The sequence below is a fragment of the Sturnus vulgaris genome, chromosome 9, assembly GCF_052056855.1.
Source record: "Sturnus vulgaris isolate bStuVul1 chromosome 9, bStuVul1.hap1, whole genome shotgun sequence".
NCBI lineage: Eukaryota > Metazoa > Chordata > Aves > Passeriformes > Sturnidae > Sturnus > Sturnus vulgaris.
In genome coordinates, this window is record NC_142251.1 from 4,870,470 (window position 1) to 4,892,181 (window position 21,712).

The 21,712-nt window shown below is 49.5% G+C and overlaps 1 protein-coding gene across 5 annotated transcripts in view; it reads left to right on the forward strand.

The window, feature by feature from the left end:
* SSBP3 (single stranded DNA binding protein 3) overlaps positions 1–21,712 on the forward strand; it is a 54,339-nt gene that overhangs the window by 28,739 nt on the left and 3,888 nt on the right. For 2 of the 5 annotated variants that reach the window (XM_088169670.1, XM_088169673.1), the window contains exons 5-9: positions 8,279–8,368; positions 16,049–16,129; positions 16,945–17,004; positions 18,941–19,007; positions 19,115–19,191. In XM_088169670.1, coding sequence (XP_088025796.1) covers positions 8,279–8,368; positions 16,049–16,129; positions 16,945–17,004; positions 18,941–19,007; positions 19,115–19,191 — 375 coding nt within the window. The remainder of the gene's footprint in view (positions 1–8,278; positions 8,369–16,048; positions 16,130–16,944; positions 17,005–18,940; positions 19,008–19,114; positions 19,192–21,712) is intronic. The other 3 variants (XM_014870593.2, XM_088169672.1, XM_088169671.1) reach the window with 2 other exon arrangements.

Consider the following 21,712-nt stretch of genomic DNA (forward strand, 5'->3'; position numbering starts at 1 on the left):
GTTACGGCACTGCTCAGAAAGCGCTGCTGTAACCTTTCACAGGCACTCAGACAGGCTTTGTGCTATTACACGAAGATGGTGGCCACGAGCATCTTGTCAGGGACAGGCAGATGGTGTTCACCTGCTCCGGACCAACTTCTTTTGCCCTTTGCCTTTGGTGTCGGGGAATAATACCGGGGCAGCTGCTCGCAGTAAAATAGGCTTAAGCAAATGGGATATTTTGGCATTCAAGTGCACGACAAGAATGGGAGTATTTGCATTAATTCTCTCCTCTCTTTCCCTGCGGCGGGAGAGGATGGAGAAAACTGGGATGTTTTCCCGTGGGGTAAAGCCAGGGCCTGGTCTTCTCTGGCTGGATTAGGGGTGGGAAGTGCTGGATGCTGTGCTGGGGTGCCAGTGCTCCATCCCACAGCATCCAGCTGCCCAGACAATGGGAAAGGATGTTTTTCTAGGGAGGTCACAGTGTTTCTCTGCACTACTACAAGGCAGTTGTCGGGAAAGAGGGTCTCACCCTTTTCCCTGGATTTGGATGAGGGTTAGTTGCCAGGCATCACTGACTCCCCATGCAAACTCCCAGCTAGTTTTGTGTTATTTTTGATTGCAAAATGAGATCAACTGACTGCAACACAAGGTGGCAAAAATTCGGAAAAAAAATTAAAAATTGAAAAATGTATTTATAACCTGTGCCCATCTTTAATGGGGAAATCACTGCCGGCCTCTGGATGCCTTTGGGGTGTTTTGCCAATGGGATTGGTAATATCCTCGTTAGTTGTCAGTAAATCCTTTGGACAAGTTAAAACTAGTTTCTTCAAATGCACGTGGTGCAGTGGCGTGGCATTTTCTAAAGTCACGGGTTATTATTATTTTTCCTTCTTGAATTGGATTACCAATTTAAATCTGTCTTTTCTTACAACCCCTTCCAAAATGTACTCAGCAGTTTCAATCTGGAAGAAGGCAGAGGAGCAGAGAACAGCAGGCACTGGGAAGCAGAAGTCCAGCTGCCAACACCAGCAGCCTCCCCTGCACCTCATCACCACATTATTACAAGTTTTTTGTGAAGGTAGTCAGTATTTTCCTTAATCTGATCTTTTCAAAGGCTGGTAACAGAGAGGACTTGATTTTAGCTGTGATGCTTAAAGGAAGGATGGAAATTGAGCTGGTGCACATGGCACTGAGCATCCAGCCATGCAATCCCACATAGTTACACCCCAGGAACTGCAGCGTGGAGCAAAGGACATCGCTAGGAGTAAAGTCCTGTGGAACTTGAAACCATCACAACTTCGTGGCAAACTCCAGGAAATTACCTCTGCCAGCAGCTTTGCTTGCTGGGAACATCTCCCGTTTGGTTTTAAGAAATGTGACGTTTTTTAAAATCTGAAATTAACCTGTGAGCTTTCCATAAAGTCTTGTGTTTGTACATCAGGAGCACGTTTCGGTGGAACCACCGTGTGTCCAGTGCAGTAGGGGAGTGCAGGTTGTTGGTGCAAGGAGCTGCTGAGTGGCCCTCACAGAGCTGAGCATCTCACACTGATAGATGAGCAGTAGATTAATAGTCCTAAGCAATTGCATTATCTAATGAAATTTTTATATAATTATTTTATATAACTTTTTTGGCAGGTAGACCCTGAAATGGATGGTATTGATTGCTGGAAAAGAGCCTGGCCTGTCTGTTGCTGGAATTATTAGAGGAGAATTGATAGTAATTAATACCTGTGTATTTACAGCATTTTCCAGGGTGCTAATTGCATGGGATCCATTTAAGCTGTTTGGCAGTGGGAGAGTTCATACACTGGTCTCATACACTGGTTTTAAGGGGTAGCTGGATGTGGCTCTTGTGCCAGGGAAGATGTTGGCAGTGGGAAAGCCAGGACCATCATCTTCACTCCAAGCCAGGGACAGGGGCCGCTGCCCTAAATACCAGGGTTGGTGTGAATCTGCACACCCAACCACACGGTGTGAAGCCCTGGAGTGCTCTCCTCTGCAAAGCCCTTCCTGAGTCAAGAGAAGCACTTCCAGCAAGCCCAGCTTCGCTTCCCACAAGTTTCCCTGTGTAAACCTCCCTGTACACACGCGTGTGCAAAACTGAGCCTAATTGCATTTAGTCTGTTCTGCACCTCCCATGCTTATCCCCCCCTCCCCTCCCCGCTCTCCACCCCCCTTTAATTCGGTCGCTGTGAAATTTTTGCAGCCCTGCCAAGTTATTTCCTTGGGATATATTTAGAGAAAGCCAGCTCAGCAGAGCGCGCTGGGTGTTTGTGGAAGGATGTTTGTAAATGTTAGCAGGAACGCTGGCGGGCTGGCGGAGCAGATGTCCGCGAGATGCTACCAAGAGCCTTATTTACAAACTTGTAAATGACTGAAGGGGTTTCCTTCCCGGGGATAAGGGGGACGCCGACTTAAGAGATTAAAATCCTATTGTTTCGTGGCCGGAGCTGCTGTCTCAGATTATCCTTTACAAGGGAGGGGAGAAAAAAAAAACCAACAAAAAAACCCCGTATTAGCTTGAAACACCATTCAACTGCTGTGCCTTTTTTTTTTTTTTCGTGGTTTGGGTTTTTTTAAGGCTCAAGGAAAATACAGGGTTGGGGGTTGGTTGTTTCTTTCTCCATAAAGGAGAGGGAAAAAGTTGCCGAGTGTGGCTGTTCCTGACCAGGGTGTGTGCTGGAGCTTTGTGTGCCGTGCAGCTCGCAGGTGATGGATTTAAAATGAGCACAAAAAGCTTGTGCTGTTGTGGAAGTGTAATTAAGCTGAACTTGTATGCACGGTGTGATGTCTTGTGGGAGCACAGTGATGGTTTTTGGGTGGTTTGGTGATGCTGCTATGAGTCCATTTATTCTGTTTTGGGGATTTTTCGTATCTCAGGTATGCACAAAGCTTCAACCCACTGTTCTTTTACCTTTTCTTACCCTAAAACACACCAAAATTGGTTTGTTTTGTCTTCTGTATCATCCAGCCAAGTGGCTTGCACTGGAGGAAGGATGGACTCTGGCATACCCTGGCTGGAGAGCATGGTGTGCCCCAAAAAACTGCTGAGCCCACCTGAGAGGCTCTGCAGGCACCGTGGTTTTGAAGTGGGTGCCACAGTGGGTGGCACGTGGGCTGGCAGTCACACTCTCATAACCTGCAGCAGGCTGATGTTCTATTTATTTTGGTGCACGTTGATACAACACAGGCACTGGCACCGACCCATGGAGGGGACTGATGTGGGAGAGGATCTGAGGGCTCGGTCCGGAGGAAGCGGTCGGCGTGTCGTCCTCCCCGGCGTTAATCGGGTTACTGCGAGGTGTGGGAGGGTTCTATTATTAAATTTAAAACCTGGCTATATAAGATGAAGGCAGCTTTAACGAGATGAAAAGGCTTAACTGGAGTCCAATTAAATTCCGTATTACCTGTTTACGCAGCCTGCTTAAGTCCTGACCCGCACGCTGGTTTCTTCTTTAGGCTCCAAAGCCTGGGCTCTAGGCAAAAAAATAAAATCAAAGGAGACAGATAGATACCAGATCACCAGCATGTCCTGAGCACCCCTGCGTGCTCCTACCATAGGTAGCTGCCCTCAAGTCTTGTGCTGCTCCCACAGTGGCTGCAAGGTGTGAGATGCAGCCAAAATTCTCTGGTCCGCTCTTCTGGTGACGAGTGAGGACAAAAACAGCTGGAGCTCAAAAAGGAAATACACAGCCATCCTTAGTTTGATTTTAGGTCTGCGACATGAAGATAATTTTGCTCTTCCCATCTCCTTTCTGGGCTGATGGAGGCTATGCCTGGCCAAGCAGTCAGTGCTAGTGGTGCTTCCCATGAATGGAGCATCCTCTCTGCTGCCTGGCAGTGCCTTGCACCACTCTTGGCATGTTATTTTTATTAAAAATAAATGTTTGGTGAAAGCCAGCATGGGATCCTGGGGCAAGCTGCACACCTGGTGCAGTGGAGACATCAGCTTACATTTAATGGCAGAGTTACTACCACCAGTTGGAACCTGTTCTTCATAGGTGGTAAATAGGAACCACTGCTTGTGTTGGTGAAGCGTGGCAGGTTTGGGTGGATGGTGAGCTGGGGCTTGGTTGGTGCCCTGCCACCACTGCCTCACCACGACACTGAGAGCCTTGCAGGATGGGGTGCAGTGCCTTAGCCCACCTTCAGGCTGCTCTTCAAGGTCCACAAATGGGGACGAGGAGGAAGAATCCCTTCCAGCAGCCCCATATGTGGACAACACATCCAGAAAACTTCCCAAGCCCTCTGTTGTAGGGTGCTGCCTTTTATTAGTCAGGTACCTGGGAGCTGGGAGCTGCAACATTCTGGCAGTGGAGGTGATTTCAACCCACCTGCTCTGGTTTTGTAAATCCAGCCCCCAAAACCCTGTTGGGGCCTCGGTGGTGCCTCAGGGCTGCTCTGGGGCAGAGCAGGGCGGGGGGCAGGAAACGCTCGCCGCACCCTGCTCACAGCAAACCCTCACGCCCTGCAAAGACCTCAACCCTGCAGTAAAGAAAGTCAATAAATAAAACCAGACCACAGCTCCTCCCAGGGCTGTGGGACAGCGGAGGTGAGTTGTGTTCCCAGCTCAGCCAGCCTGGCAAAGCAAATTTGGGTGACGCCAAAGTGCTGGTGGGGATGCTCCAGAGGGCAGCCACACCAGTGCTTCTTCCCTGCTGCTCTTCAGCACAGTTAATACAGCAGAATAACCTGCTTTCTCCTGAAGGATTACGTTAAGAAAACAAGATGGCTTTAATAGCCCTTTTACATCCTGCATAGATTGTAGCTGAAGACCCCTAACTAGCTTTGTGGCACAGCCAGACAGCACATCTTTTCCTTTTTTTCCCTCCATAACCTGATGCCAGTGGTCCTGCACAAGTGAGCTCCTATCGATAATTCAAGTGCCCAGCTCCTGGCTGTGCTGTTTTGTCCGATTTCCATTGCCTCCTGACCTCCATCCTTCTTTATTTGCAAAGCTATACTCGCAGGCAGCGGTAATAAATCAATTAATGACTCTGATGAATCGTTTAATGGCTGACAAAATAACACTACAGTCAACAGCTTGGATCTCTACAGCAGTACCAGAAGATGCTGGTTGACTCAGGGTAGGGAGACGAAACAGAGACTGTTAGCTCAATTAGTGCAATTAGTGTGCGATTTAAAGGCTTAGACGGCATCTGCTGGCGTACCAGGCCGGTGTGTTAACTGAGAGCTTGGGTTTGGAAGCGAAACACGGTGATCCAGATTGTCATTCCACTGGCTTCCACCAAAAAAAAAGGAGGAAAAATACCAACGTATGTGGCAGGGAATTAAAAATACATATGTGTGTTTGTGTATATAGCTGTACATGTGCGCCCCAGGAACACATATATATTGATTTCCAACGTGGGGAAAATTTGCCATCTTAAAAAAGGCAAATGAGCTGGCATGCCAGCATTGCCAGAGCTGTCCTGGCTCATTTCTGGCAATGGTTTCTGTGGGTTTCAGTGGAAGGAAATTCAGGGTGTCACATGCCAGTGGGGGCCTCCGTGTGGCTGATGTGCTTCTGGTTCAGCTTCAGCTTGGTTGTGGTGGCACAGCAATTCTGTGCCCATTTTCTGCCAGCTTCCATGGCAACTGCACATTGTCTGTACCTTCACCAGGGAGATTCAATGGGTTTTAGATACTCACCTAAGGAAAGAACTTTGGAAAGCAAACTGCAACCAAAAGTCCCTAAAAAGAATTTCTGGGACAAAATGTTGAAAATAAACAATGTGGGAGGAGCTTTGTGGCCAAAAAAGTCCTGGAAGTGGGTGCTGGAAAGCCTTTGGGTTTGGGTGCTGACCCTTAGGGTTTGGGTGCTCACCTTTAAGGTTTGGAAAAGTTGTTCTTGCTGTTTTTTTTTTTCCTTTTGTCTTTCATTGCTGGTACACCCAAGTGTTTTACAGAGCTGCTTCAGCCACGGCTGCACTCCCATTGCTTTGCCAGGGCTAAAGGTACCTCAGTGTTTACCTTAGCAGCGGTGATGGGGAGGGGAATAAGAAAAGAAATAAAATGTCACTTCGCAGCCTTGTAAATCATTCATCAAGGGCTGACCAATTTGGCTCCCATCCTACAATATGCTCAGGGCACTTGCGGGTTTTTAATTACCAAGTTCTGCCAAGCGCCACATGTGCGAGGAACTTTAAATCCCCGTTTACGCTGCGAAGGCATAGGTGAGGTTTCAGGGTGTTTAACACGGAAAAATACTCTGTGGTTTTGTGGAAAAATGGGCATTGGCTTCAAGATTTTCTTTGGCTCCTCTGCCCTTCTCTCTCTGCTCCCTCTTGCAGAGGGGAGGAGAAGAGCAGCGTCCTTTTCCCCCAGATCCCCAAATCCGTGTTCCTCCTCACTCCCCACCACTTCGGGATCCATTTCGCTTCGGGAGATTCCCCAAGCAACGGATTATAGTGTGCTGGAAATCTCTTGAAACCATAAAATATCACCTTGGCAGCTTTATTGCAGCGCTTGCCGCCTTGGGAGAGAAGCGTTTTGCGTGATAGAGGGTTTAATAAAGGAAATTCCAAATGGGCTCGCTGCAGTTTGGGGCTCAGTCTTATATATTTTTGCATTAAGAACCGTCATCTGCTTTGCAGAGAAACTGCAATATGTTCATGGCCTTGGATTAAGATTTGGTTTTACTTTTATAGCTGACCCACTTGGGGGAATGGAGGGAGGGGGAGAAGTGGGTTCACTCCCTCTCCCATCTATTTTTGCTGCCGTCTGATGTATAAAAAGAGCCTGGAATGGGCAGGCTTATTTTTCCTGCCAGGACTTTTTTTTTTATTAACTGTAAAAACACTCAGATCTGGCCTTTGCTGCTGATGGAGGGAAGGCTGTTCGGGATGCCTTGTTCAGGGGCACGGGGAAGCGTGGTGAGGGCTGTTCCTGGGGGTTCAGGACCCCTGTAGCCTCTGGGGGAATTGGTTATTTCAGAAAGGGAGGCTCTTACTGGGGAATCAGCCCCCACTGTTGTCTGTGACACTTACAGCTCTGAGATGCTGGGATGGGAAAACCAACCACTCTTCCAGCATGATCTTGGCCTTCATCCCACATCCTGCACACCAGTTCCTGCTGGAGAGCACGACGAGGGGCACAAGGGATGCCCTGGGAAGGCACAAGGCAGTGATTAGTCTGGTGCTCCCCTGCCTCTGCAAGGCTTTCTGGTCAGGAATAGCAATATTGCCGACCAAACATGGGGATCCTATCTTGGCAATCCTTAGTCCTTAGTAATCATCCTTAATTTTCCAGGCTATCCTGACAGCCTGGCTTCCCCCTCTGCTCACATCTTGTGGTTGTTGCTGCATCGGATGCGGTCGGGAGCAGGGGCTGGCTCGGCTGCTGTTGGGATGTGGGGTTTGTTGGGTAAAACCAAGCCTGAGCAGGCTCACATGTACCCCATCTGTTCATGGGATTTCCTCAGTGGAAAAATTTTCCACTATGGTTTTAGGTGGGTACGTCCATCATAAAAGTTGGTGGAGGGAGTAGTTCAGCAATGCAAATCTAATTAACACCACTGAGGTGCCTTTATAATTGTCCTGTAAATGGAATGGGGGTCTCTTGGTGGTGGGCAAACTGGGGTGCACTTGGATGGCACAGGTACTGCTCCTAATCTCAACGGGTTGTGTCACCAGCAGTGGCTTTTAGAGCAAGATCTTTCTCTTATGTTTTCCTTCGGAGTAGGAGCATCCCATCATACTGGTGCTTTCCCAAAGGAAGTGAATAAATACAAATAGAGATGCTGAGATGAACAAGTGGGGTGTCCAGGTACCCCACATCTGTCCCTGTCCCTCCTTTTTGGAGCTGTGCTGGTGGCTCATTCTGGGGAAGCACGAGGGGGAATGTGGAACTCCACAGGTTGAATGCAGTGAACTTGGTAATTAATAATAAAGCCTTGGCGTGCTGGTGAGGTCAGGGAAGTGTAATTTTTGAAGGACAGGGCTAAACCAGTAAGCGTGGTGGGGAGGTGGGAGAGAAGCATTTTGAAAGCTTTCAAACAGCTTCTGCCTAAAATTACACGTCAGATGAGGCTCCTTGGTGGATTACTGCCTGGGTAAATGAATAAACAGACCCCAGAATCATCTCCAGGTTCTGTGTGGCCATCTCCTCCGTGGGTGAACCACAGAAGCCAGTGCCCCTCCAGCTGTGAGCATCCTCCACCAGTTCCTCCACGGGGGAAGGTGCTCAGGAGACACGAGGCAGACTGACTCAGTGTGATGTGGCAGGCGAAGGTGGCATTTTTGACGTGCTTTTGTCGTAACTCTGACCATGTTTGCCCTGGTTTTGTTCCCTGCAGAGCGCAGCTGCTGCCCCGAGTCCCGTGCTTGGAAACATTCCCCCGAATGACGGGATGCCCGGGGGCCCCATCCCACCCGGCTTCTTCCAGGTAGGCTCCTCCCGCTGCTCCCTGCACACCGTGCACGTGTTTGCTTTGCTCTGGGTGTCAGCGCTGCCCTGCCTGTGTTGTTGGTTTTTTTTTCCCCCAAGAGGATGCTAGGAAAGCAGCATGCCTGCACAGCTGACCTGTCTAGGAATAACTTGTGTTCTGCTGTCCTTCCACGTTTGCTTTCTGTCTTTTGTGGCCTTAAAGCAAATTCCTTTCTTGCTCGAAGAGGTTACTGTGTATTTACAACCAATGTTTTTTTTCCAAAGCTGCTTGGTTTGTGTTTGGGTTGGGATTGTATTTGTTCTCCAGTCCTAACAGACGTGTGTAATTGAAAACATTCTGGGTTTTGATTCCTGAAACTTTTTCCCCCTCCTCTGGTTAACCACTTGATTTTTTCCAAATGCAATCACTGAATGCATTAACAAACCCTGGCTGCGGCTGCAGGCAGGAGTGGGCTCCAGCCAAATCCCTGAATGCCATGGAGGCACCTTGTAAGCAAATAGTCCCCAAAGTCCCCTCACTCCTTCCTTATCCCACAACAGGCTATGACAGAGGAGGGGGTAATGTATTCGGAGTGACACTGACAGAAATGATATCAACAAGCACAAAGAAAAGGAGTTTTCAAACCTTAAACCTTGGGGTTTTCTCAGGAATCTCTTTGCCCATGCAGTGCAGTGAGCTGCACTGGTTTGCAGCAACATAAGCTTTTGGTGCTTTAAAATCCTCCTGCTTGAGGACGAAACACTTGCTTGTGTAAAAAATGGGATAAGAGTTGAAAGGAATATTTGTTTTGGCAAGCTGGGCTTTTTTTAATCTGAGCTTGTGATTTGTATATGGGAGAACCTCTCGGGCAGTAGACAGGCGAGCTCGATAAGGAGCTTGTGATTTATTGTGGCGATATCTGAGCCCGATATCGGCGATTGCGTTTGTGTGGGAAGGGGGAAGGAGGGTCCTGTCTTTTTTTGAGAGAGAGAAAGAGAGATCCCATTTCCTGAACATGCTTCTGACAAAGTGAGAATATCCGATATTGATCGGGAACCCTAAAACAGGCGAATCTTGTAGCAGCGCTCGGCGGCAGGGGGTGAAGCCAACGGTGGAGATGCAATCTCGCAGGTCAGAGCTGCTGCCAGCAATCCGAGTGCCAAGCTGCTGCTTCCAACAAATGTGTCTCCAAAACGTCCTGATCTCGCCCCGCGGTGAAGCTGACTGTCCTTTGGGGCTTCTGCTTCACGCCGAGCTGCGAGGGCTGCAAAACTGGCATGAATTTAGGGCAAGGCATTGAGAGTATGGGTTTGGCTTTCCCAGAGTGGGAAAGGTGAGGAAGAGGAGTCACATCTCTCCAGACTTACTGTTCATGCTGCCATCTCGACTCTTCCCGTTGACAGCCTCCAAGCTGTCCCACCTCTTTCCTTTCTGCCCTCCTATAGCAAGCAACCCATCCTAGCTCCCTGCTTCCCGTGCAGCTAGCCCAGGAGCTGCTGGGGAACGGGGTGGCTCAGAAGCAGGAGTGGATCCTGAAACCCCAGACAATGTAGTAACACCAATACAGGTTATGCTGCCCATCCCCAGTACTGCCAGAGGGAAGAGAGAATGGGTGCATATGGCTCACATGTGACATCTCAAGGGCCTGCCTTTCCTGAAAGACCTCCAACATCTGGTTTCTCCTCCCAGCCCTTGGGATGGAAAGCAGAAGAAAAATCCCACCTTTTAACACAGTCTGAACATCGCCCCCATGAAAGCCTGTCTGATTTATTGCAAGTGCTGGAGCTCATTCCAGCTTCAGGAGATGCTGGAGAGCAGCTCTTTCAGAGGTGGGCTGGAGGCTCAGTGTCGAGCCAGCCACAGCTCAGGGGTAGTTTCCTATCTGTAGGAGATTAAAGTGCCTAAATTCAGAGGGCAAAAACAAAAAGGTCACAGAAGATAGAAAGGACTTCTCCCCAACCCTTCGTATGCCAGTCCTGGGAGTGAGTGAGGTGGTACCACCTCAGCCAGTGCCATCCTCATGCCAGGAGAGTGCTGGAGAGGGCTCAGGGGTTTTCAGCATCTTGCTGTTCTGCACCAGGGACCTGCAAGGGATATCCCCAAGGGTAGCAGGCATGGGCAGATAGTTTTTGAGAGGAATTAGAGAGCCTGATCGTGTCCAGACATGGTGGGGAGTCACACAGGGAGCTGAGGAATGAGTCACCAGCAAAGCTCAGGTAGCAGAAACTCTGCACTGCTACCCTGGGGGTGCATGAACCTCCCCAGCCGTGCATGTGAGGATGTCCACCACAGGTTGGCAAAGGGAAAAAATGATACGGACCATTCCTGGGACTTTGTAGCCCAAACACATGTGAGTGAGCTTGGAGTAGAAGGAATGCTCCAGGAAAGGGAGAAACAAGGAGGACTCCAGGCTGCAGTGCCCGTCCACAGCCACTGTCTTGCAGTGAGAGTCCCTTCCAGTGCCAGGGCTCAGCAGCGACCTTCAGGCCGGGGAAGTGCAGAATCTCCTCAAATGCTGGGAAAGGAGAAGCCAGTGGCACTCTTGGGTCGCTGGGGCATTTCATGGTGCCAGCCAGCAGCACAGCATCGTCTGTGCTCCGGACAAAAGGTTGGCTGGGTTGACGGCCAGCATGGGTAGATGCTTTTATTTAAATCTCTCTCTTTGTCCCGTTGAGATGAGCAAACAAACCCTCTGCTCATCCTCCTAAAGGTCATCAGAGGCGTTCCTGCTTTTGTTTTGAAAGCTGGATTGATGCCGGGGTGCAGATCCCTCACAAGAGGGACTGAAGGGGGGGGGCGGTGTGCCAGAGAAACATAGGAAGGAAAACAAAAAATTGAAAGCAATTAATACCACACCTTTATACCACTAAATAAACGGGAGGGGCGAGTCAGCAGCCCCCCCAGCCATGCCTGCTGTCCCCAGCGCAGGGTCCCTGTACCCCGCGCTGATGAAATGGAAAGTTGACCATAAATCAATGTCGGCGCTGCGTTAGCTATGCATCAGCGGCTCGGCGCCGAGATGCACCAAAACAAAGCACCGGCTGCTCCGTGTTCCCACACTGCCCCCTAATGCAGACAGACCTCGGGAGCTGGGGAGGACGGGGGCTACAGAGCCTGGGGGGCTTCCCCCCACACATCCCCTGCCTTCCCCACCTCTCCTCCCCGCGTCCTGGAGACCTCCCTCTTCGGGGGAGGATGCCCGTGGGGTGAGGATGGTGAAGCGAGGGACAATAGGAAGGGGTCCATGTTGTCCTGCTCCATCCTTGGATGCCACCATTTTCCCCCTGTTGTCCTGATGTCTCCGTGGGATTTCCCACTGCTTGGCAGGTGCCACCAGCTCCGGTCAGCCAGTTCCAGTGAGGCACCACGAGAGCCATAAAACCAGGCTGCTCTGGCCAAAATCCTGGGCTAGAACTTGGTACCAGCCTGCGCCAACCAAGGTTGGAAGGAAGGTAGCCTAAAAGCTGGAGGAAAGGAAAAGCAAGCATCAGAGAAAGTTTTTTTTCTGGAAGTTTAGTAGGATGCCCGAGGCTTTTGTACCGAGCGTCTGGAGCATATGGTGGGATTTGCAGTCAACTTTCTCTCGGGTGCTCCAGCCAGATGGAGGTGACTGTTCTTGGCTCCGGCTGACACGGGTTTGTTTCCTGAAGAGCTTGTGTTAAACATATTCCTTAAAACCAGGCTTCTGCAGTTGGGAGCCCCAGCTGCAGGCGAGGCAGAGCTCCTGCCCACGACTGCCTTTCGCTGTCTGCGGGGGAACTTGGCCGGCCTCGCCTCACCTCGCCTTGCCTTGCCTTGCTGCCTTGCCTTGCCTTGCCTAACCTCGCCTTGCTTTGCCTTGCCTTGCTTTGCCTTGCCTTGCCTTGTCTAACCTCTCTTGGCCTCACCTTGCCCTGTCTCGGGAAGGTCCTCACCCAGCACCACATGCTGGAAGTCAACCGGGGTCTTTCTCTTTTGAAGGCAACTGGAGCGTCTCTCCTAAAGGCTCCTTGAGAGATACCTCTTTTTTTTTTCTTGACAACTTGCAAGACATCTCTCTCCTTTAGTAGAAATAAATCTCCTCTCTAATAAACCCAGGCATGGCTTTAATTAATATCCATCTAATTTATTTTAGTATTTTCTAACGTCAAAACTGGCAGGCAGGGGCAGGTATTTTAAACACAAGATGCCTCCCTATTGCTAACTCGAAACCATCGGTGTCTCGTGGCAGTGATGCTTTGCCTTCTTCTACCATCCTGCCTTGTTCTGCCACCCCCAGAGGTGCTTGAAAATGTTTTTAAATAGCAAAACTCCCCCATTAGCTGAAAGTATGTAGCCCATAAAACATGATCCATTTGTGGTGAATTACGGTGGAAGCATAAATTGACACACACAGAGCTATGATCGCTCGTGCCATTTTCCATCTTTAATATTTTACAAGAAGTTTGTGGAGTCGAGCTCATGAAAGACAGAGTGGAAATAACCTGATCTCTTGGAAACTCCCTGTAGGAAGCAGCTGTGGCAGCAAACTTGGGCTGTCCTGCAGGCCAGGTTGGGCCTTTAAAGTCCCTGGAGTAGAGAGGAGAAAAAAAACGAAGCAGAGTGGAGGTTGGGGCACCAACAGCTGTTGGAAACAGTTTCCTCTATAACACCATTTTAGCTGTTGGGGTTGTTCCGGGTTTTTTTTTTTTAAGCCGCTACAGGAAGATGAAGAATAGCCCCACATAAAGAGTGTCCAGTTTGGGGGGAAAAAAGAAAAAGTTGAGAGATGATGGGGTTTCTCTGGTTGGGGACTGTGCTGGCATGGAGATGAGAGTGAAGCAACTGCAGAGCAGGTCCTTCTCACCAAAGCCTGGTGTGTCAGAAGGAGCTGTGCCACAGGGATGCAACTTCTGGGCTGGATGGAGGGTTGTGGAAGAAGCAGGACAGCATGTGTTCAGCCTCCTCCTTTAACAGGAGTAGTTAATAACTGCTAAACACACGTTTTTTTAAGAAAAAAGGGATGTTTTGTTGGTTGGAGCCCACATGTCATCTCTGCAAAACACTTGTCTCAACTGCCATGATCCACTTGGATCATCTGCTGCTCCCTCTGCAGCGAGACAATCCCGTGCGAAAAGGCAGCCACTCCAACAGGGGTCCCAAGCCCTGAAACATCTGCAAATATTTATGGAGATAACACTATGCAGAGGGGCTGTGTTTCTGACAGAGCAGGGCAGCCGTGCCGAGGGGGCCGCAGCTTGGAGCAAACATTTTGGATGCCGCTGCACAGAAAAAGCAAGAAAAGAAGGAAAAATTTAAAAGCTGCTTTCAGCTCCTCCCTGCCTGCCAAAACGTTTGCACAAGCTGGGCATCACCTTATCCAGAAGTGTCCTCTGGGAGTGGTACCACATGGGATAGTGCAAGGGCAAGGATGCTGCAGCACCAAGCCTGGAGCATCCCAGGAGCAGCCTTGGTGTCGGGGCAGGATGTGCTCCAGAGGATGCACTCAGCAGCACAAACAAGGGATGCTCTCTGTGTCCAGCTGCCACAGGGGATTTTTCTCTGGTGGAAATGCTGCAGTGTCTCATAAATGCTTTTTATCCAGTGATCAAACAGTGTTTGTTCTCCAACTCAAAATGCAGACCCTAAGCATCACCTGCAGCCCAGCCAGGGTGCGTTCAGGTGGCCACGTCACCCCTGTGTTTGCTACCTGTTGACCCCACACCCTCACCTGCTGTGGGATACAAGGGGAGGGGACATCAGTACCTGGACAGCAGTGACCCCCTCCTGCAGCACAAGGCAGGCATCGTGGGGGACACTGGCTCTTGCATTGATGGGGCTTCAGGTTTGGCCTCTGCCAGCCCTGGTTTTTACCTTCAACTTTGTTTCATCACTCATTCACCTCTTCTGATCTTCCCTACCTAAATCCTGCAGCTGAGAGGTGTAGGAAGGGCTTTGGGGGTGGCCAGACCTTCCTGGTGGATGGTGGGAGGTGGCTGCTGCCCCTGCTGCACTTTGCAATCACAGACAGAATTAGCAACTCAGAAGCAAAAATAAGTCAACTTCCATGCCTGGAGAGGACTTCTGCTAAAGGAGGTTGATGCTGCAGTTGGACCTCAGAGGTTTGCCTTCTCTGCTCTGGTGGGACATGGATGGAGAAGGCAGTGTGGGGAGGGTTGTATTTTTTGAAGTGCTGTGACCTCGTCCAGATGAGGTTGGTCAGGAATTAAGGGTGGGGGCTGGTTCCTTTTGGCTCCTGAAGAATAAATAGTGGTGTAAGTGGTGGGATTTCAGCGACTGGAGCTGAGAGGCTGGCAGGAGGTTGTTGGTTTAAATCAGCTTGGCTCCATCTCGCCACCAAACCATTCAAATTAAAAAAAAAATAAAAAAAAAAAGAAGAAAAAAACCCACCCTCTTACTTTATTTACATTGCACTCAAGTTTCCGCCGTACAAAAGATTTGCAGGTGCAAATATGTCCTGCCTTCATTAACTTCCCCTCCCTTTTTAATTTATGTGATTTCAATTTTCCTTCCCTGTACTGTTAATTAGGGGACCCTCTAATCAGTACCATTATCACAGTGGTATTCATGTTTAGGAAAGCTGCTAAACAAATGCTTGCAAAATTGCTAAATGGCTAATTAATGTCTGTTAATTAAGAAAATTGCTCATGGTAACAAACCATGCCATTGCTGGCAGCAGCTAGAAGGCGAACACTTGTTGAAATTAGTAACGAGGCAGGTAGAGAACATCTGCTCCGGCGCCAGTCCTGGAGCTGCCGTTTGCTTCCCATCACCTACTGACAGAGCTCCTGTGCTTTCTCTACCAATTACACCTCCTTTGACTCAAAAAATAATTTTTTTTTTTTCTTTTTTCTTCTCCTCACATTAACACGCACCGGTATATTTCTTGCACCGAGCAAATTTTCATTTCGTGCTTTTAAGGGAAATTTAAAAAAAAAAAAAAAAAATTTAAAGTGGGCGTTCAAGCCCAAAATGTCAGCGACTGCTGCATTGCAGCCTTAAACCTGCACCAACTAATCTCTCCTTTTTTCCCCTAGACATCCTTTCTTTGCTCGCAAGCCATTTTACTCGCATCCTTAGGGAATCCACCTCGAGGAAGGATGTTGCATCCCTTCAGTGTGGCGGTGCAGCCCCGCTTGTGCCGGCCAAACGCTGCCCAGGCGTGAGCTGGGACGTGCTGCTCATCCTCCGCCCTCGCTCCAGCACCTCCAGTGAACCACGGTCAAAACACAAACCCGGAGGTGTTTCCGACCTTTGGGATGAGAGAGGAAAAAAATTATTTTTGAGTTTTATTTTTTAGAAATTTTTTCCTTTTTTTTTTTTTTTTTGGTTTGGGGGTAGTTTTTCTATTTCCCCCCAACCTCTCTGGTCCTCTCCTGCATATTTTTTTTTCCTCGTTGCACGCCCCTGCAAAGTGTTTCCCTGTGTGTTTATCATTGCAGACTTGGTTGAACCACTGGACCGTTTACTCTCAATGTGGCCACTGTATTTTGACAGATGTTCTGATTTTCAATATATATTTTTTGCATATATCATTACTCATTGTTCAACTTCAAATGAAAAGAAACTCAATTGAAAAAAAAAAAAGAAAAAAACCTGATTTAAAACCGGGAGAACTGACTCCCTAACTAAACAGGTCCACCTGTGAATCCTTTTTTTAGCTCTTTCTGCGCTTTCATGTGCTAATCCATAACCTCCTTCTACTGTCTGACCTCACAGGGACCGCCTGGGTCACAGCCCTCGCCACACGCACAGCCTCCACCCCACAATCCTAACAGCATGATGGGACCCCACAGTCAGGTAAAGACACTAGTGATGGGTAGGGCTGTGAACCGGGACGTGCGCTCGATTTACTTCTTTTTTCCCCCTCTGTAAGCATGCTGGGCAGCGGGTACCCGCTCCCCGGGGAGCATCCCCCCGGGCACCCCAGCTCTGAAGCAAAACGTTGGTTTTTTCCCCCCCCCTTTTTTTTTTTCTTTCTCTTTTTTTTTTTTTTTTTCTTTTTTTTTTTTTTGTGTTTTTTGGATATGCAGTTGTCAATGGACTGAGAAGTCAATCGTGGGTATCAGACTGTTTTACCTTCCCAAGGTAGCCTGAGAAATTTAACTCGATGTGAGTTTTTAAGCTTCTGTTAGTAGCAGCAGTTGTAAAAAAAGTAATGTTAAGCCTTTCTTCTTTTTTTTTTTTTCAGTACTTAGCACTGGGTTTTTTTATGTGTGCGTGTCTGTATGTGCTTATTTGCCACTTTTTTTTAATATATCTCTATATATTTAAACTTGAACATTATCTAACACTCAGGGTTTCCCATGCACTAATTTTAACAGCCTCACCTAGTATTGCCGATGTCAAACACGCTCTCAAACAATAAACCTACAGAGAAAATGTCTAAAAAAACGGACTCCAGACACCTTTCTCTTTTTTTCTTTTTTTTCCCCTTTTGAAACGTAACTTTTTTGAAAAGGATGTCTCCAGAAAAAAAAAAAAAAAAAAAAGTCAAAAAAACCCAAAAAACGAAAACAAAAATGCCAAAAGCAGTGTGTACAGGCTAACCAGCGTGCGTGGGGAGCGTGCTGCCTCCCACAGCTCAGCCCTGACCCCCTTTTGTGTCCCCGCAGCCGTTCATGTCGCCGCGCTACGCCGGAGGTCCCCGGCCCCCCATCAGGATGGGCAACCAGGTACTGTGCTCCCAGGATTCTGCATTCCCTAGGCATAGCTGTTATTTGGGAAGGGGGATGAGAGCCAGGCGCCCTGCAGACGCTCCTTGGGTTTGGGTGGCGTGCATCACCTCCTTTGTCACCCTCTGTTTTCCTAGTGCTGGAGCATCGGGGTGTCACTTAACGATGATAGTTTAATTTTATGTTGAGGTTTGGGCCTATCCAGGTTGGAAACAGCAGCGGGGAATGTGCTGCTTTCCAGCTGTGGTGTTGCCAGCAGGGCTGTGCCATGCTGCATGCTCTCTGCCCAGCTGGATTTTCCCTGCAATCGCAGAAAATTAAAGTGATGGAGATAATCCTGCTGCTGGGTTGACCGAGCGTTTAGATCAGCGGCGGGGTCAAGCAGGGTGGGTCACTGCTGAAAATTTTTTGGGTTGGGTTTATCCTCTTATCCCAGCTTATACAAGGGCAGTTTGTTTCTGGCCTTGTGGATGGATGGAGGCTTCCACCCCACGCCCTGCCTGGACGCATGCGTGGCCTTTGGTTAAGGAATTCATCTCCTTGCCATGCACATCCATAGAGTAATGACCAAGCCAGAGGTTATTTGTCACTAAAGGGAAATTAAAGGAAACCTGTAATTCCTTTGGGCAGCAAAGGTGTCTGTTCAAAAATTATCTTGGGAGCTTGCTTTTTTGGCTATCAGCATTATTTTTCTGTAGGTCTAATTAGCAGAAAGAGGAGGCTGGTCGGGAAGTAGGATGTACCAGCTTGCTCTGGGTTTGTGCTTTCTGGGTTTGAGACTTGAATCTTTGGAACTTGCTAACTGATGCTGAGACAGCTGAGATGTAGCTGAGGAAAACCCAGAAGGGGCTAATGGAGGACCCCCATGCTGGGATGGCTGGAAGAGCCTTCCAACTGATGGATGATCTAACGAGGTATTAATTCACTGCACCTCCTCATGGGTCAGTTTTAACAGCGCCCCATCCTGCAGTGGTTCTCTGCTCAGAGGTGAGCACAGTGAGCTGGGCAGGCAGGAGAAGCAGGGGAGACTGGTTTGAGGAGGCTGTTCCCACAGGAACAAGCAGGATCAAGCATCCAGGAGTGGGTAAAGTTAATTAGAAGGATTCCATTTTTTTCCCCCAACCACCACATAAAAAACACATGTTTGTACCTAGGCAGAGCTCAGTGAGGTTATGGTCACATCCTGAGGGACAAGAGGAATAAATAGGCAGGCAGGAAGGTCAGGCAGCAGAAGTGTAAATATCCACCTCTGCAACTCTCCTGGTTTATCTTCCTCCTGCTGCCAGCTTCTAGCCTGCAAAAAAACTTGGGATTGGGCTGATTGTGCCTCGCACAGCCATGTGTACCCAGGGCCTGTGCAGTGCTCCAGCACTGGGATCCTCAGTGTCAGCATCCAAATAAAAGGCAGCGCTGCCGTAGCAAAGCTGTTTACAGCTTGCTTCCCTCAGGCAGACAATATCTGCATTTTTCCTCCCCTTTATCTGTTCGGAGTAGCCTTTGAAGCTTAAATAGCAGCATTGCCCGAGTGGGATGTGATTTTGGGGAGGGGGAGCATCCACCTTCCTCTCAGCCTGTGCAGGGATGGGTCCCAGCCTTGCTCTGCTGTACATGGAGCATCTCTGCACCACAGCCCGTGAATCCCTGCCTAGTTTGGCCCTGGTGCTGTGTGTTACCAGGGTGCCATGCTGCTTGTCACCTTTCCGTGCTGGATTTGACACCGTTGCCCTGCTCAGCTCGGGTTTTCCCCTGCTTTCCTAAAATACAACAGCATTTGGCCTGGGGGGAGGGGGAAACGCCTTGTTTGGGGTTTAAAGAGGGTTTGCAGAACAGTGAGAAAGGCAAAGACCTGGAGGCTGTAGCAGTGGGATGTGGGGTGCAGCAGGATGCGTGGGGAGGCAGGGTTTATTTTTTTAATCTTGCTCCCTTGCTTTCACAGCCCCCGGGTGCTGTTCCTGGTACACAGCCATTGCTGCCCAATTCGATGGATCCCACGCGACAGCAAGGTAAACCCAGCAGAGGAGCGTCAAGCACTGATGTTCCTAATTAGCTGTTAATTTGGGACCCCGAGTGGCTGTGGCTCCGTGTAACACCCCTGCTTTTCTCCCAACAGGGCACCCTAACATGGGCGGCCCCATGCAAAGGATGAATCCTCCGCGAGGGATGGGCCCCATGGGTCCCGGTCCACAGGTAAGCCCGGTGCCAAAGTGCATCCTACAAACCATGGGAACAACCTCCTGGGGCTCGGAGGGCTGGGAGTTCCCCCCCCACCCCCCATGCCCCCATTAGTGTTAATGCATTTTGCATTAGTCTTGCATCTGGAAATCCCTCCTTTTAACAGGAGTGAGGTCTTCCGAGCTCATTAAGGGTATTGCAGCCTCCCTCCTGCCCTTCTGTCAGAGGGGATGGCACTTAGCTCTGCACCAGAGCAGCCTTTGAGTGCATTACACTGCCTGCCTGGGAAGCAGTTACGACCCTAACTGCAGGAAAGGGAAAGGGAGGCTTGCATTTGAAATTAATAAATAAAAAGAAATGGCAAAGATCCCTTTAGCAAAGGGAATAAGGCTTTCCCCTGCGAGGTTCCCCTCCACCTGCCCCTCCTGCTGCCTGCTTGAGCTCTCTATTTCAGGAAAGGGGAGTAAACTCTTGAAATTAAGCAGATCTGGGTTAATATATGCTGTCGTTCCGTTGATTCACTTCATGGAGTGGCTTGTTGTTGACTCACTCCTGTTTGTTCCTTCTACGAGACTTCAAAACCAGATTACCATCTTTTGGTTGGAGGTTTATCCTCTCTGCATCGTCGCCTACGTGGAGTTTGTAGCGCGAGGATCAGAGTCTGTCAGGAGACGAGCGGGCGCGCTGGAGCTTTGTTTTGTTTTTCCCCCGGAGACTGTTGAGATAAATGAACGTTGTGTAAAGAGGGACTTCTGTCATATCTTTAGCACCAACCTGAGGATGCTGCTCAGGGCCGCTCGGTCACGTCCACGATCCATCCTAGGGCAGGGCACAAAAAAACCTGCGCGAGCATCGTTTCGCAGGCGAGCCCTCCCATAGCGCTGCTGCTGCTGTGCTTAAAATCCTCCTTTCCTGGAGGATTGCACCCAAAAAGGGAAAAAAAAAAAAAAAAAGGCATTTGCAAGCGTGGCCTGTGCCAAGGCGAGCGGCGGCGGCTTGCCCGGGGGAGGCTGCTTCCCACTTGCAGAGCTCGCCGCGAAACTTGGAAGCGGCGAGCGCACGCTGAGCGCCGCGTGGGAAGGCGGCGGCTCTGGGAGCCGGCTGGAGTTGTGAAATGTTCAGAGCTTTATTTTTGACTCCACCGTTCCCTGTGTATGTACATTAGGGAGAGGTTTTTGAAGAGGCAGCCTTTCCCTGGAGAAGCGCTGGGCTTCCCAATCTGGCACCCGCAGGCGCTGCCTCCCTGCAGCCATCCAGGAATCGGCGCCTGCGCAGGCAGCCTCCAAAAATACCCACCCAGACCCGGCAGCCCCTCACACCTTGTGTGCCCAGGGCTTGTTTTCCTTTAAGCTTTGCACTGGGACCTTCCTAAATGCTTCTCAAACGATTCCAGAGGGCTGCAGAACATTCAGCCAGGACATGAGGCGTCCTGACAGCAGCTCCTTATTGCACAGCAGTGATGAATCATCCCTTTCAGCTGATTGCTGCTGCCTTTTTCCCTTTAAGAGTCCCATTTGTAGCTCTGCAGAAGCCAGGACAGGGTTTGCCAGTGCCAATATGAAGAGGGTTTGTAGCTCTCTGTTTTTGGTGGTGCCTTGCCCAGGTCACTCGGCACAGCTGTGTTCCCTCCTCACCCTCCCTGAGCATCTTTCAGCTGGCTTCGTTTTCCAGCCTTTCAGCTCCAATTAAAAACGCTGAGCCCTTTTTTTTTTTTTTTTTTTTCCTTAAACAAGGGGCTTGATGCTGCTATTCAGTGTAAATGGATGAAATTTTGATCAATTAAGGACTTGCTAGTAATTTGTTTGGGGAAAACCCTTTTCTGCCTCTTCGAAACAAACTTTGGTGATGCCCTCAGCAGTGCACCAAGCACCGGTGCAACTGTAAATCCAGGTAAAAATTGACAAAAGCACTAAAGTATTGTACTTAAAATCCAGTCAGGAGTACTCCAAGAGGCTGTGGTGTAGGAAGTGGCCAGCCATCTCTTGCTGTAGCAGTTTTTTCTTTAAATGGCAGAAACGCAGTCCAAAAAGATGCATTACAGAAGAGAGGGAGGTGGGAGGGGAAGAGCAGCAACGCGACCTAAATCTGGCTGCACGTCGCCTGGAGGGCACAGGGAGCAGAGCACAGACCAAATGCAGCACAGCATTCGGGGATTCCTCCTCCTTCACTGCCTTGGGCTTGGCTTTGTACTAGAGCTGGTTTTAGGAGATGAGGGATGCAGACCTCAGGCTCCCAGTCCCAGCTGGAGGCTAAGCCAGGGAGGAATAAGGCAGGAGAGGAGGCCCAGAGGGCTGCCTGCCCTCACCTCCTCTGCTCCAGGGGATGGAGCAGAGAGCTGGGGAGCAACAGAAAAACAAGCCTGGCTTGGTATTCCCTACTCCAGCAGTCATCCAGGGAGCAGGGAGTGCTCCATCTCAGGGGGAGTTCATGCAGCCTTTCCTCATCCTTACACTGCAGCAGGAACCTTCCAAGTGGTGCCTTTTCTCCTCCTCCTTGCCACTGTTTTCTTCTCCACAAAGGGAAAAATCCAAAAGGG